We start from the raw sequence: 13,699 nt of genomic DNA on the forward strand, positions 1-13,699 counted from the left end.
AGAGGAGAATTGATGGACATGGATGGGATGGGAGAACAGACTTTCATAGGCGCCCCATATAAGAAGCTTGGGGAGGCTAAGCCTCCCCAGCCCAACTGTGACCTTCCCCTGGCTGCTGCGCCCCCCAAACGCAGGGCTGCCTGGCGCAGCAGCGCTGCAGCCAGGCAGCTCTCGGACGGTCCCTCCGCTACTTCCCGCCCTAAGGTCCCCGATCGACAGCCCTCCTCTCCATTCCTCCCCCCCCTTGCGCGTGTTTAACTATTTTACTTTCAGGCACAGTGACAGCAGTGAAGAGGACAACACAGCGGGCTCGCCTCCAGCTTCTCCCTTCCCTCACACAGTGTCCCACCTTCTGCGATGATGCATTTCCTGTTTCCGCGAGGGCGGGACACTGTGTGAGGGAAGGAAGTGCCTGCTAGATTCTATCTGTTAATGCTGTAGTACAAAGTTTTTAAAACTAAGTGGAAAAGACTATGGAGATTAGTTGATAAAATTTGCTTTTTGCCTATCACTAACCTACAATTCCTCCTTTAAACCCCAATCTTTAAGTTCACAAAGCAAAATAGTGTTCACTTACCAGAGAAATGTCCTTCTCTCGGAACTTCTCAGGGCAGCCTGTATTGAAGAAATTTGCAAGGCTGTGATGTGGTCTTTAGTAGGGTTACCATGTCCAGGCGTTCGGACGGGTTTTGCCAGTCCGCCCATTTGTCCGAATTTCTGGACAAACGGGCGGGCGGCGGGCCTATCCTAGCCTCCCCTTCCCTTACTTACTATCTTCTGCCCTGGTGGTCTAGTGACCTCTTCGGGGCAGGAAAGAGCCCCATCTTTCCTGCCCGGAGCACTGCCCTTGCCCTGCATCTTGTTGCTGTGACGGTCTCGGGATTCAAAATGGCCACCGAGAGTTGAAGCAGCCTCGTGAGACTTCAACTCTTGGTGGCCATTTTGAATCCCAAGACCGTCACAGCAACAGGATGCAGGGCAAGGACAGAGCTCCGGACAGGAAAGAGGGGGCTCTTTCCTGCCCCGAAGAGGTCACTAGACCACCAGGGCAGTAGATAGTAAAGGGAGGTGACGGGAGGGGCAAGGATGCGAAAGGGGTGGGCAGGACGGGGCATGTATCCTCTTTTTGAGAGGACAAAATATGGTAACCCTAGTCTTTAGTCCACTCATTTCACATCTCATTACTTCTTGGAGCAGGATACCTGACGCGACAGTCAGTTTGGGCAGCTCCACCCCCCCTAGGCCTATTTTATTCTGTTCCAGGCTGCACTCTCACTCAGTTTGTATATAGTTTCAGGTTAATCTGAGTTATGACTTTGCCGTTGCGAGGCCCAATTCACCAGTGTTTGTTGGTTTCGGTGAGCCTGGATATACTAGGGATTTTCCACTTGTGAGAATAAATAGGCCTGCTTGTCCTCAGAGAAAGCAAAGATACTTACTGTAGCAGGTATTCTCAGTGGACAGCAAACCTTATATTTTCACAGTCCCTCCCACCTCTCCTTTCTTATTTTTACTTTTTTTTGCTGTACTGTATAACTAATGAGACCGCGCTCTTGTGGCAGTCAGGAAGGCACTTGTGCATGTTTGGTGGAGCGTGTCTCGTGCTTCATAAAGCTCTTCTTATGCTAGTCATATGTCGGACCAGGCGATGCGGGTCGGCGTCGCCCACTTGTGAGAATATAAGGCCTGTTGTCCTCGGAGAATACCTGCTACAGGTAAGTATCTTTGCTTTCCCCAGTGACGTCACCAGTATAATGGTTGGTGCTTTGTGGGAAAACTCCAGTAATTTCTGTATCTCTAACATAAAGTAGCTGTGCAGGCTACAGTAGAGATTAGTGGTGGTTTATTTAAAAAAAAAAAAATCAAGTTACTTGAATCAGGTTCCTGGTTGTAGAGTTTATTGTAGCTGCAGTGGTTGATGGTGCCTGGGTGTGGTTTATGGGACTTTCTGCTGCTTTGGCAGAGGTATACTGGAGTTTTTCATGGAGCATGAGCCCCTTTATACCAGTGATGTCACCGGGGAAGTCAGTTTCTCTACCTCCATCTGCTGGTAGGAAAGAGAGACACCCAAATGTCAGGATCGTGCTGCTGCAGGACTAAAGGAAAGGAAATTAACAGGTGTGACTAAATTCATAATTTTTATTTTAAATTAATTGTCATGTGCAAATGTACTTTACAGGTTTTCATGGTGGATATTCTGAAAACCAATTCTGTTAATGGCTTTTGAGACAATTGTTAGTCACTTTCAAACAATGTTATTACAATTTCTAACATTGACAGCTTCATTGAGCATTCATAAGTTCTTATCATTTTATAGTTGATTATCCACTTTATCTTCTTTTGCCATCCTAACATTTACAAAATGTAGGTCCCAGTGATTTAGTCAGTAGACAGGGAGGAGTCTTAGTAGTTTTTAAGGGAGAAGAAGAAAAGAACAAGTGGAAACCATTGTGTTGGTTTATGGACTTCATCACAATAACTATATTATTAGTTTATACAAGGTTATAGGTAGCTTGTAAATGCTATCATCTCTGTTGATTTAATTCATGGTCAAGCAGATCGCAAGGCTTTTGCCCACAGTGACCTTCGCTTTGTTTTGTTTTTGTTACATTTGTACCCCGCGCTTTCCCACTCATGGCAGGCTCAATGCGGCTTACATGGGGCAATGGAGGGTTAAGTGACTTGCCCAGAGTCACAAGGAGCTGCCTGTGCCTGAAGTGGGAATTGAACTCAGTTCCTCAGTTCCCCAGGACCAAAGTCCACCACCCTAACCACTAGGCCACTCCTCCACTTTGCTTTGCTTCTGTTTTTATATTATTCATACTTTTTTTTTAGTTCACTGAATTTTTTTTTAATATGCGAAAGCAATACTTGCATTAAACTTTCAAGCATAGTCTTAATTGAACGTTTTAAATCACAAGTAAAAAATACTTTCCATATCATCATGCTGATCAATCCATAGACTGGTGGGTTGTGTCCATCTACCAGCAGGTGGAGATAGAGAGCAATCCTTTTGCCTCCCTATATGTGGTCATGTGCTGCCGGAAACTCCTCAGTATGTTCTCTATCTCAGAAGGTGGTGGTCACACACAGCAGCAGCTCTGGCTAGGTCTCCAAGCCTAATTTTTAGGTTTTGTTTAGTACCTGGGGTTGAGGGCTCTTCTTGAGCAAGTGCAAACCTGGTGGTCCCAGGTCCCTCCTTTTCTCCCCCCTCCCGCTGGCTCCGTTAAAAAAAAAAAAAAAATGTTGGATGTCCTTAAGGGCGTTTATTTCAACGTTTATTTAAACGTTTATTGCAGCTACTCACTGGGACACCGGTTCATTACAGCTCGGAGCGAGAAGCAGGTAATTTTTACCTTTTTGTAGCGGGCAGGGGGTTCCCCGATCGATCTCCACGTGGCCTATGGCGTCGGAGGGCGAGGGCGCAAAGAATCGCTCCCCGGACTGCGTGTGCGTTTCTAGCGGGGATGCGGGGGTCTTAAAGTCTGATTTGCCCTTGTCGGGTGTCAGTTTGGAGGCCGGTCAGTGTCCCGGTTTTTCCCGCCATAAACGCCCATCCCCCGCTGCTCGCCTCCGCCATCTTGGCCGGCCACTCTGCTCGGACGGCTTCTTCTTGGGCTGCCCTTGAGGTGGGAGACGTTAATGCCATGGCCGCCCTTGATTTGGGCGACGGCAAAAAAGCGGCTAAAGTTAAGCACCGTTCTTCCCGCGCGGCTCCTTTGCGGAGTGTCGCGCCGGACACCATCTTGGATGCGCAGCATGTTTCTCCCCCGCTCTTGCGAGCGCCGGTTGAGGGTGCGTCTAGGGCTGTGGCCCAGGCTGCTGAAGTGCACAGTCTGGGGGGTTTCTCCCCCGAGTTTATTTTGCTGCTGCATCAGGCCTTCCTTATGCAAAACGCTGCCCCTGCTCCCTTGTCCGATAAAGGGGTTGAGGCCCCCGGAAGTAAACGCCCTTGGGTGGATTTCCAGGCCTTAGAGGACTCTGTCTCCTCTGATGTAGATGAGGGCAGCGTATCTGAGTTCTCCCAACGGTCCTTTGGGGATTCCTTGGAGAAGACGGATTCCCGCTCGGATGGAGCGGATGACCCCTCTGCAGCGCGGATCTTTCGCTCAGAGGACTTGCCCAACCTGTTAATGCAGGCCATGAGCATTTTGAAGATTTCCTCTCCGGAGGACGTCTCTCCCTCAGCCCCTGTTGGCTCCGCCATTATGCTGGGGACGAAGCGCCCGCCTAGAACCTTCCACGTGCATGATGCCATGCACACATTGATTTCGGCTCAATGGGATGTCCCGGAAGCGAGCCTCAAAGTGGCTAGGACTATGTCCCACGTCTATCCTTTGCCTGAAAGTGAACGGGAGGCCTTTCTTTGGCCTACCGTGGATTCTTTAATCACTGCGGTGACTAAGAAAACGGCGTTGCCGGTGGAAGGTGGCACAGCCCTAAAGGACGCCCAAGACAGAAGATTGGAGGCGGCCTTAAGGTCGTCCTTCGAGGCGGCTGCTTTAAGTTTGCAGGCCTCAGTTTGCGGCTCCTATGTGGCCAGGGCGTGCCTGACGATTGTGCAGCGGGCTTCCCCCTCGGATCCTTCCTTGAGGGCTGATTGGCTGGCCCTGGAATCGGGCCTGGCTTATTTGGCAGACTTACTGTATGATGTCTTGCGAGCCTCGGCTAAAGGTATGGCTCAGACAGTCTCTGTGCGGCGGTGGCTTTGGCTGAAGCATTGGTCTGCTGACCACGCATCTAAGTCCCGCCTGGCTAAGTTGCCTTTTAAAGGCAAGCTGCTCTTTGGGGTCGAGCTGTACAAAATTGTGACCGATCTCGGCACGTCTAAGGGCAAGAGGTTACCAGAGGTCAGGGCTCGGGCCAGTGCTCACCCCGGTAACTCCAGAGGACGGTTTCAGGAAGCCCGTCGGTACCGCCCGGGCAAGTCGGGCTCCTCTGCCCCTTCTTCCTTCAAGAGGAACTTCTCGCCCAAGCAGCATTCCTTTCACAGAGACCGCCGTCCCGGAGGTGCGCCCTCCGGTCCTCCCCCAGGGTCTCGTACCCAATGACGGGGCCCTGGTCCATGGCCCAGTGCAGATTGGAGGACGCCTGTCCTCGTTTCTGGGCGAGTGGACCAGGGTAACTTCAGACGCTTGGGTGCTGGAAGTCATCAGAGACTGCTACAAGCTAGAGTTCTGCCGACCCTTAAGAGAAGGGTTTGTACTCTCTCCCTGCAAGTCTCCGGTCAAAGCTGTGGCAGTGCAGCAGACCTTGGACAATCTGATCCGCCTGGGTGCGGTCGTTCTGGTGCCAGAAAATCAGCTTGGCAAGGGACGTTACTCCATTTACTTTGTGGTACCAAAGAAAGGAGGTTCTGTACGGCCTATCCTCGTCCTCAAAGGGGTCAATCGGGCCTTGAAAGTTCGGCACTTTTGCATGGAGACTCTCCGCTCTGTTATAGCGGCAGTGAAGGCAGGGGAGTTCCTGGCATCCTTGGACATCAAGGAAGCGTACTTGCATATTCCCGTCTGGCCTCCTCATCAACGCTTTCTGCGTTTTGCAGTCCTGGGCCGACACTTCCAGTTCAGAGCCCTCCCGTTCGGGTTGGCTACTGCTCCGCGGACCTTCTCCAAAGTAATGGTGGTCATCGCGGCGTTCCTGCGAAAGGAAGGAGTACAAGTCCATCCTTATCTGGACGACTGGTTGATCCGAGCCCCCTCTTATGCAGAGTGCGGCAAAGCTGTGGACCGGGTGATTGCTCTTTTGAGCTCCCTGGGGTGGATCATCAACTGGGAGAAAAGCCAGCTGCGCCCGACTCAGTCCCTGGAGTATCTGGGAGTTCGATTCGACACCCAAGTGGGCAGAGTGTTCCTGCCGGACAATCGGATTGTCAAACTTCAGGCTCAGGTGGACCAGTTCCTAGTAGCCTCTCCTCTTCGGGCTTGGGACTATGTGCAGCTGTTGGGCTCTATGACGGCCACGATGGAAGTAGTGCCCTGGGCCAGGGCTCATATGAGACCACTACAACACTCTCTGCTGCAGCGCTGGACTCCGGTGTCGGAGGATTATGCTGTGCACCTTCCCTTGGACCCAGCAGTGCGCAAGGCGCTGAGCTGGTGGCTGAAGACAGACAAGTTGTCTGCAGGAATGTCTCTTGTGACCCCGGAGTGGATTGTCATCAGGACGGACGCCTCTTTGACGGGCTGGGGAGCCCACTGCTTGGGAAGGACAGCGCAGGGGCTCTGGTCTCCTGCAGAGGCAAAGTGGTCTGTCAACCTCCTGGAACTAAGAGCCATTTGGTTGGCGCTTTTGGAGTTCCTCCCGGTACTGGCGTTGAAGCCAGTACGGGTCCTGTCGGACAATGCCACGGCTGTGGCCTATGTCAACCGCCAGGGAGGTACCAAGAGCGCCCCTCTAGCCAAGGAGGCCATGAATCTATGCCAGTGGGCGGAAGCGAACCTGGAACAGCTGTCGGCGGCCCACATTGCCAGAGTCATGAATGTCAAGGCGGACTTTCTCAGTCGCCATACCTTGGATCCCGGAGAGTGGCAGTTATCGGTTCAGGCATTCTTGGACATCACGAAGCGCTGGGGCCAGCCAAGCCTAGATCTGATGGCGTCATCGGCCAATTGCCAAGTGCCGCACTTTTTCAGCAGAGGACGGGACCCTCGATCCCTGGGAGTAGATGCTCTTCTCCAACAGTGGCCGACACAGGAGCTTCTCTATGTGTTCCCGCCCTGGCCCATGTTGGGCAGGGTGCTAGACCGGGTGGCAAAGCATCCGGGCCGGATAATCCTGGTGGGTCCGGACTGGCCCAGACGTCCCTGGTATGCGGACTTGATCAGGCTCTCAGTGGACGATCCTCTGCGGCTGCCAGTGGAGCAGGGCCTGTTGCATCAGGGTCCCGTGGTGATGGAGGATCCCTCCCCCTTTGGTCTTACGGCCTGGCTATTGAGCGGCAGCGTCTGAGGAAGAAGGGCTTCTCAGACAAGGTCATCGCCACTATGCTGAGAGAGAGGAAGCACTCTACTTCTACTGCTTACGCCAGGGTTTGGCGTACCTTTGCAGTGTGGTGTGAAGCAGGCTCACTTTCTCCCTTCACTGCTCCAATTTCTTCAGTGTTGGCGTTCCTGCAAGAAGGTCTGGAGAAAGGCCTGTCGCTCAGTTCTCTTAAAGTCCAGGTAGCGGCTCTGGCTTGCTTCAGGGGCCGCCTGAAGGGTGCTTCCCTGGCTTCGCAGCCAGATGTGGTGCGTTTTCTCAAGGGAGTTAATCACCTGCGCCCTCCTCTGCGCTCAGTGGTGCCTGCGTGGAATCTCAACCTGGTGCTAAGAGCCTTGCAGAAGCCGCCTTTTGAACCCTTGTCGAGGGCATCTCTGAAAGACCTGACGTTGAAAGCAGTGTTTTTGGTGGCTATCACTTCAGCCAGAAGAGTTTGCGAGCTCCAGGCACTTTCATGTCGAGATCCCTTTCTGCAGTTCACTGAGGCAGGAGTGTCTATTCGCACAGTGCCTTCCTTCCTGCCCAAGATTGTTTCTCGCTTCCATGTGAATCAGCAGCTCTGTCTCCCTTCCTTTCGTAGGGAGGACTACCCAGAGGAATACTCTGCTCTCAAATATCTGGATGTGAGACGAGTCATCATCAGATACTTGGAAGTGACCAATGATTTCCGGAAGTCGGATCATCTGTTTGTCCTGTTTGCAGGTCCTCGTAAGGGTCTGCAGGCTGCTAAGCCTACAGTGGCAAGATGGGTCAAGGAAGCCATTGCAGCGGCTTATGTGGCTGCGGGGAAGGTGCCGCCTATCCAGCTGAAGGCTCACTCCACTAGAGCTCAGGCGGCCTCGATGGCAGAGGCCGGGTCCGTCTCCTTGGAAGAGATTTGCAAGGCGGCAACTTGGGCATCGGCCCATACCTTCTCCAGACATTACCGCTTGACTGTGGCTGCTCGGGCGGAGGCCCGGTTTGGAGCTTCAGTGTTGCGGTCAGGGATTTCAATGTCCCGCCCTGGGTGAGTACTGCTTCGGTACATCCCACCAGTCTATGGATTGATCAGCATGATGATATGGAAGGTAAAATGATGTATCATACCTGATAATTTTCTTTCCGTTAATCATAGCTGATCAATCCATAGCCCCTCCCAGATATCTGTACTGTTTATATTCTGGTTGCATTTCAGGTTCAGGTTTAGTCTTCAGTTCCTGTTCAGGAGGACTTCGTGTTCAAGTTTTTTCAATTGGATTCTTCAAGAGTTGAGACGAGTTTGTGTTACAGTGAGATGCTGCATTCCTCTCCCCTCCGTTTTACGGGGCTGGATTGAGACTTAAATTCTGCCGGCGCTCCCTCCCGCTTCGTGCGGCTGTAGGGCAGCTTTGTACCCCTCCCGCTTCGGCGGTGTTAGGGTCAGTCAGCTCCTCCCGCGGTTGCAGAATAAGCCAAATCCCCCCGCATCGGCGGGTGTGGTGTCCCTCCCCCGCTCCGCGGGGATGAGCTGGACGGATTCCCCTCCCCCACTTGTGTGGGGATGAGCTGGGTTAATTCCCCTCCCCCGTTTCGGCGGTGGTGAGCTGGGCAGAGTGTCCCTTTGTGGGTGTAATTCTCTAAGTGCTGAGTCCTGCGGATGGAGCTTGGATATCGACATACTGAGGAGTTTCCGGCAGCACATGACCACATATAGGGAGGCAAAAGGATTGCTCTCTATCTCCACCTGCTGGTAGATGGACACAACCCACCAGTCTATGGATTGATCAGCTATGATTAATGGAAAGAAAATTATCAGGTATGATACATAATTTTACCTTTTGAACCTGTTGTTTTCATGCAAAGGGAGGACATGTGGGTCACCTAAAACTTCATGTAAAGAGTTATCCTTTGATGGAACTGAGTGGTTTGAAAACAGACCTATCATTGTTCATTTTTGTATATGAAAAATGACCATAGCAATCTATTGCACTTCCTCCTCTGACAAGGAATTGGAGGAAAACTGACATCTATACTTGCAGCATATTGAAGGCTTATCTAGTAAGCCACCTTTGGTATATGCAGTCCTGTAACTTATAAATGTGTCTTATTGATCTGTTGCTATCAGAGAAAGACAATTGCAGGGAAGTAAACCTCATATTAAGCCATTCAACTTATGACTTTGTATTTTAAAGGTTGTCTGGCTTGTCAGTGAAACATTCAACTACAGTGCAATTGACCGTGCCAAATCAAGAGGTAAAAAATATGCATTAGAAAAAGTACCAACATTTGGAAGAAAATTTCATCGTATAGGACTACCTCCTAAGGTAAGTTGCACTTATTTCAACAAGCTAAAAAAATACACTGAAAACTAAAAAAATGTAAACAGAATAATAGCATCTCATCTATTTTTTTTTAATTAGAAAGGCAGTCTGGATTGATTTTTAAATTTTGTTAATCATTTTTTGGCCATCAAATGTAGCACTTGTTTTATACATAGAGCATTTATCAGCAGACATGCATCATGAGCTTCAATCATCATTAATGTATGAACTGAACTCCTCCACTGCCTAAATGTAGGTGGATGATCCTGAGTCCAGTGTTGCAAGATATAGTTTTTGCCGACTATACACACTTGAGATAAGAGAGAACACCTACCACTAGAAAGGAGACTACAAAGGTCCACTTTCCCAAGTAAAATACCTGATGAAGAGGGTGTTCTGCCCCCGGCAGCCTTATACTAGTCTTTATAGAGTAGCTCTAAAATGTGTCTGATTCTTTAATGTTATTCTCACTTAGGATTTTTTAGTGCTGCAATCACTTCATGCAATGATATGTGAGCAATGCATTGTGTGTAATGTAATCTCATGTATACTATAGCCACCCTTGTGTGTTTGTGTAAGCTTAGTGGTCTGTTATCCTGCAGAGACCTCCTCTCTGTCTCGGCCGAACTTGATTCATTTGTCTACCTGCTGTCATTTTCTGATTATTCCTACTATCTTCATTCTGATGGGTCAACAGGGTATGACCTTTCTCTCCAATCAAGAACTGCCCTCTATGGACCACCCCTGCAACCTGTTCTTTCCCTATTGGTCCCTTTATCTCATCCCTGCTGGTCTTGTGGGTGTTCTTCTTGACCTCTCCTGCAGTGAACATGTCTTTTTATCTCTCTCTGTCTCTCTAAATATTGCACGAGTCAGCATCCCAGCTCTGACAACTCCATTACCTCTGCCATAAAGCTTCTTTCTCTACAAATTTCCACCTCCACCCACCAATACAGTTTTCAGAACTACAAAGTCTTTTGCCTTGGGGCAGTAAGTTCTGAGAATCTATGAACTACGAGTAAATTAGCTACATTTATTCAAAAAAAGTAAACTTCAGAAAAAGATAAGACCTGTGATGTTTGCTGACATGCCAAGGTTATACTCTCTGGTTCTTTTAGCACGTGTCTGCTTTAAGAGGATATTACATTTTAAGAGACCAGAACAGAAGGTATAATTGATTTGTGTAATAATTTCTCCAAATTAGTGAGCAGTTGGTTCCAGAACCGCTATATTTTATATGACCAAATTGAATTAGATAATGTATTATCCTATATACCACATTTAGTTTGCTTCATGAGAGGTTTGATTTTGTCAAAGCCCCCTGTCAAACTTCCACCAATGTCATGGGGTCTCAATGTCCTTCTCACTCAGCTGATGAAAGCTCCTTTTGAGCCATTGAATTTCTGCCATCTGAAGTACTTGACATGGAAGGTCGTTTTCTTGGTGGCTGTTAACTTCAGCTCGTAGGGTCAGTGAGCTTCAGGCCTTAGTAGTGGATGCACCTTATACTAAGTTTCATCACAACAGAGTAGTTCTCCGCACGCACCCTAAGTTCCCTTCGAAGGTGGTGTCTGAGTTCCATCTGAACCAGTCGATTGTCTTGCCAACATTTTTTCCCCGACCCCATGCCCACCCTGGTGAAATCAGCTTGCCTTGCAAGAGAGCGTTGGCCTTTTACACTGAGTGGACGAAGCCCTTCAGACAGTCCGCCCAGTTGTTTGTTTCCTTTGATCCCAACAGGAGGGGAGTCGCCGTTCGTAAGCGCACCATTTCCAGTTGGCTAGCAGATTGCATTTTCTTCACTTATGCCCAAGCTGGACTGACTTTAAAGGGTCATGTCACAGTCATGGCTGCGTCAGTAGCCCACTTAAAATACCTGATGTGACAGTTGGTTTGAGCAGTCACTGTTGCAGAATCTGTTTGAGGTCTAGAATCCAACTTTACCCTCCTAGGCTCATTTTATTCTGTTCCAGGCTCTGCCCTCATTTAGTTGTATTTTAGGTTAGTCTGTGTTATGTCCTCGCCGTTGTGAGGCCCAATTGACCAGTGTTGTTGTTTTGGGTGAGCCTGGATGCTAGGGATTCTCTACTTGTGAGAATGGTAAACCTGCTTATCCTCGGAGAAAGCGAAGATACTTACCTGTAGCAGATATTCTCTGAGGACTGCAGGCTTCACATTCTCACAATCCCGCCCACCTCTCCTTGGGAGTTGTTTCTTCGTAGTTTAATTTTTATGCAATTGTTTTAAACTGATGAGAGGCGGAGACACTGCTGGTGGGAATGCACTCCGTGCATGTGCAGTGAGGCGCATCGCGTGCCTCAGAAGGCTCTGGAAAGTTTTGACTTTGCTGGCTATCTACCAGTTCCCGGATGACTTGGATCGTCGACCCACTTGTGAGAATGTGCAGCCTGCTGTCCTCGGAGAATACCTGCTACAGGTAAGTATCTTGGCTTTTGGTAACATGCAGCAAGAAATGAGGATGCAAGTCTTAGTCAGATATAAGAAACAATTCTGTAAAGGTTCACCTCGGTGCAATTAGCACTTACAATCACCGTGTACAGGGTAAGCCTCTCTCTGTTTGTTCTAGTTCATTTTATATGAGGGTTGCTTCTGACAATACACTCCCCATCAAACCTGCCACTATTTCATGGGACCTCAACATCATCCACTAACCCAGCTGATGAGGCTCCTTTTTGAGCCACTTGATTCATGTCATCAGAAGTACCTAACCTGTTTAAGAAAAAAAAAAGGGGGGTAGAATTTTTGAGGTTGGATTTAAATTTTGTCATCTGGTTGTTTATCATCAGGCTGTTTGAAAGTTTAGTAGTAAATGTGGTGTTTGTCAATATATAGTAGGATGTTTCCTACTACCTTCTCCAGCTCGTCAAAAAAAAAAAAATTAAACAAGAGACATGTTTATCAAACTTGTTGCCAGTTTTGCCGAAATGCAAACCTTACTCTAAATAGTAGTAGTAGTACTTCTGCTCTGCTGCTTTTCTCATTCATAACTGATCATCCATTCCACCTACCATGGTGGAATAATACATTTCATATAAGACAGAAAATCATAACAGGCAATAATTTGTCAAACGTTTATAAGAGCTTCAGGAAGCTTGACAGATTATTGCCAGTTGTGATTCTTTGTCTTAGTGAAGCTGCTTATTCCGTCAAGGTAGGTTGGAATAAATAGCCATTCTTGGGACCTACACATCTCTCTGAACAGTCATTAATGTGCTGATAGATTATACGTGTGATAGAGTTCTGGGCATAGTGAATTAAGGATCTCTGATACAGGCATATGCCAGAAACGTGGGTGTCATGTCATATCAGTAAGCTCGTTCCCAATAGTGTGGCTCTTGTGATATCCTTATCTCCTTTTGACTGTCTCTGCCTTTTCTTCTCCTATGTGGTACAGTGGAGTTCTGGTGGTGGTCTCTGTTTTATACTAAATGACTAATAATGATATCAGTAATACTAAAAGTACTGTGGTGATGTGTGCATCTCTGAGGTGAGCTTCCTTTCAATACAGTGGTGAGTGAATGAATATACAATACCTTTTGGATATTATGATTCTCAAGACTATTAACATTAGGAAATGAGAATAGGTAATAGAAGACAGTTCTTCATCTTGAATTTAACAAGTTTAGTAGCTACTGTACAGTTATCGTTCTGAAGTTGTAAAATGTTGAAAAGTTAGTTGCAGAGATGTCAGTTTGGAACAAAATAATTTTATATCTATAGGTTTAAACAAATTTCTATGGTTGATGCTATCATGATCAAAGGTCTCAGTGGATTGTATAAATAAGATGATGGATAAAGTTATAGAGCTGGTCTCAGCAGTACCATTTTAAGAGCAGAAACACTAATGACTGACAATGTTTATATTGCTGGTGTGGAGGATTCCAGTAAGGTAATGGATATAATGACGTAAATGAATTAGATCAGTAAGATCCTCAGGATTTTTAAATTTTGAGAGGTTATTAAAGTAGAATATATGAGATGATTTGGTTCTTTAACATAGTAAATAGAAGCAGGATGTTTTGCTCTGCAAGTTTGACCCCTAAGCATGCCGAAAAGGTCGTGCAGTGCATTTGACAAAATCTTTTTGTATGTTCTTGGTGTTTGAATCTGTTGTGTGGCTGTGATTTTGTGCATTTTGAATTCTGCTTTGTAAATGTTCAGGAGAGAGGAAGGCATATTTGGTTTTTGGAAGGGGTCATGATGGGTGGGGGAAGTTAAAAATCTGAGGTGTTACTTTGTTACTGTTTGCATAAATTTGTATTTTTCATCGGTTATTGGACCTCTTCATAAAGATGATTTTTCCATAAAAGGACCTCTTTTACCAAACCGCATTAGTTAGTCCCACGCGGCAGTGCTGATGAAGCCCATTCAATGTGAATGGGCGTTGTCAGCAATGCTGCACTGGGAATTGCTAGTGC

The 13,699-nt window shown here is 47.9% G+C and overlaps 1 protein-coding gene across 2 annotated transcripts in view; it reads left to right on the forward strand.

Annotated features, from left to right (window-relative positions):
- PI4K2B (phosphatidylinositol 4-kinase type 2 beta) overlaps window positions 1–13,699 on the forward strand; it is a 101,927-nt gene that overhangs the window by 41,459 nt on the left and 46,769 nt on the right. For both annotated transcript variants that reach the window (XM_030191247.1, XM_030191248.1), the window contains one exon: window positions 9,132–9,263. In XM_030191247.1, coding sequence (XP_030047107.1) covers window positions 9,132–9,263 — 132 coding nt within the window. The remainder of the gene's footprint in view (window positions 1–9,131; window positions 9,264–13,699) is intronic.

This window comes from Microcaecilia unicolor, chromosome 2, assembly GCF_901765095.1.
Source record: "Microcaecilia unicolor chromosome 2, aMicUni1.1, whole genome shotgun sequence".
NCBI classification, from domain to species: Eukaryota; Metazoa; Chordata; class Amphibia; order Gymnophiona; family Siphonopidae; genus Microcaecilia; species Microcaecilia unicolor.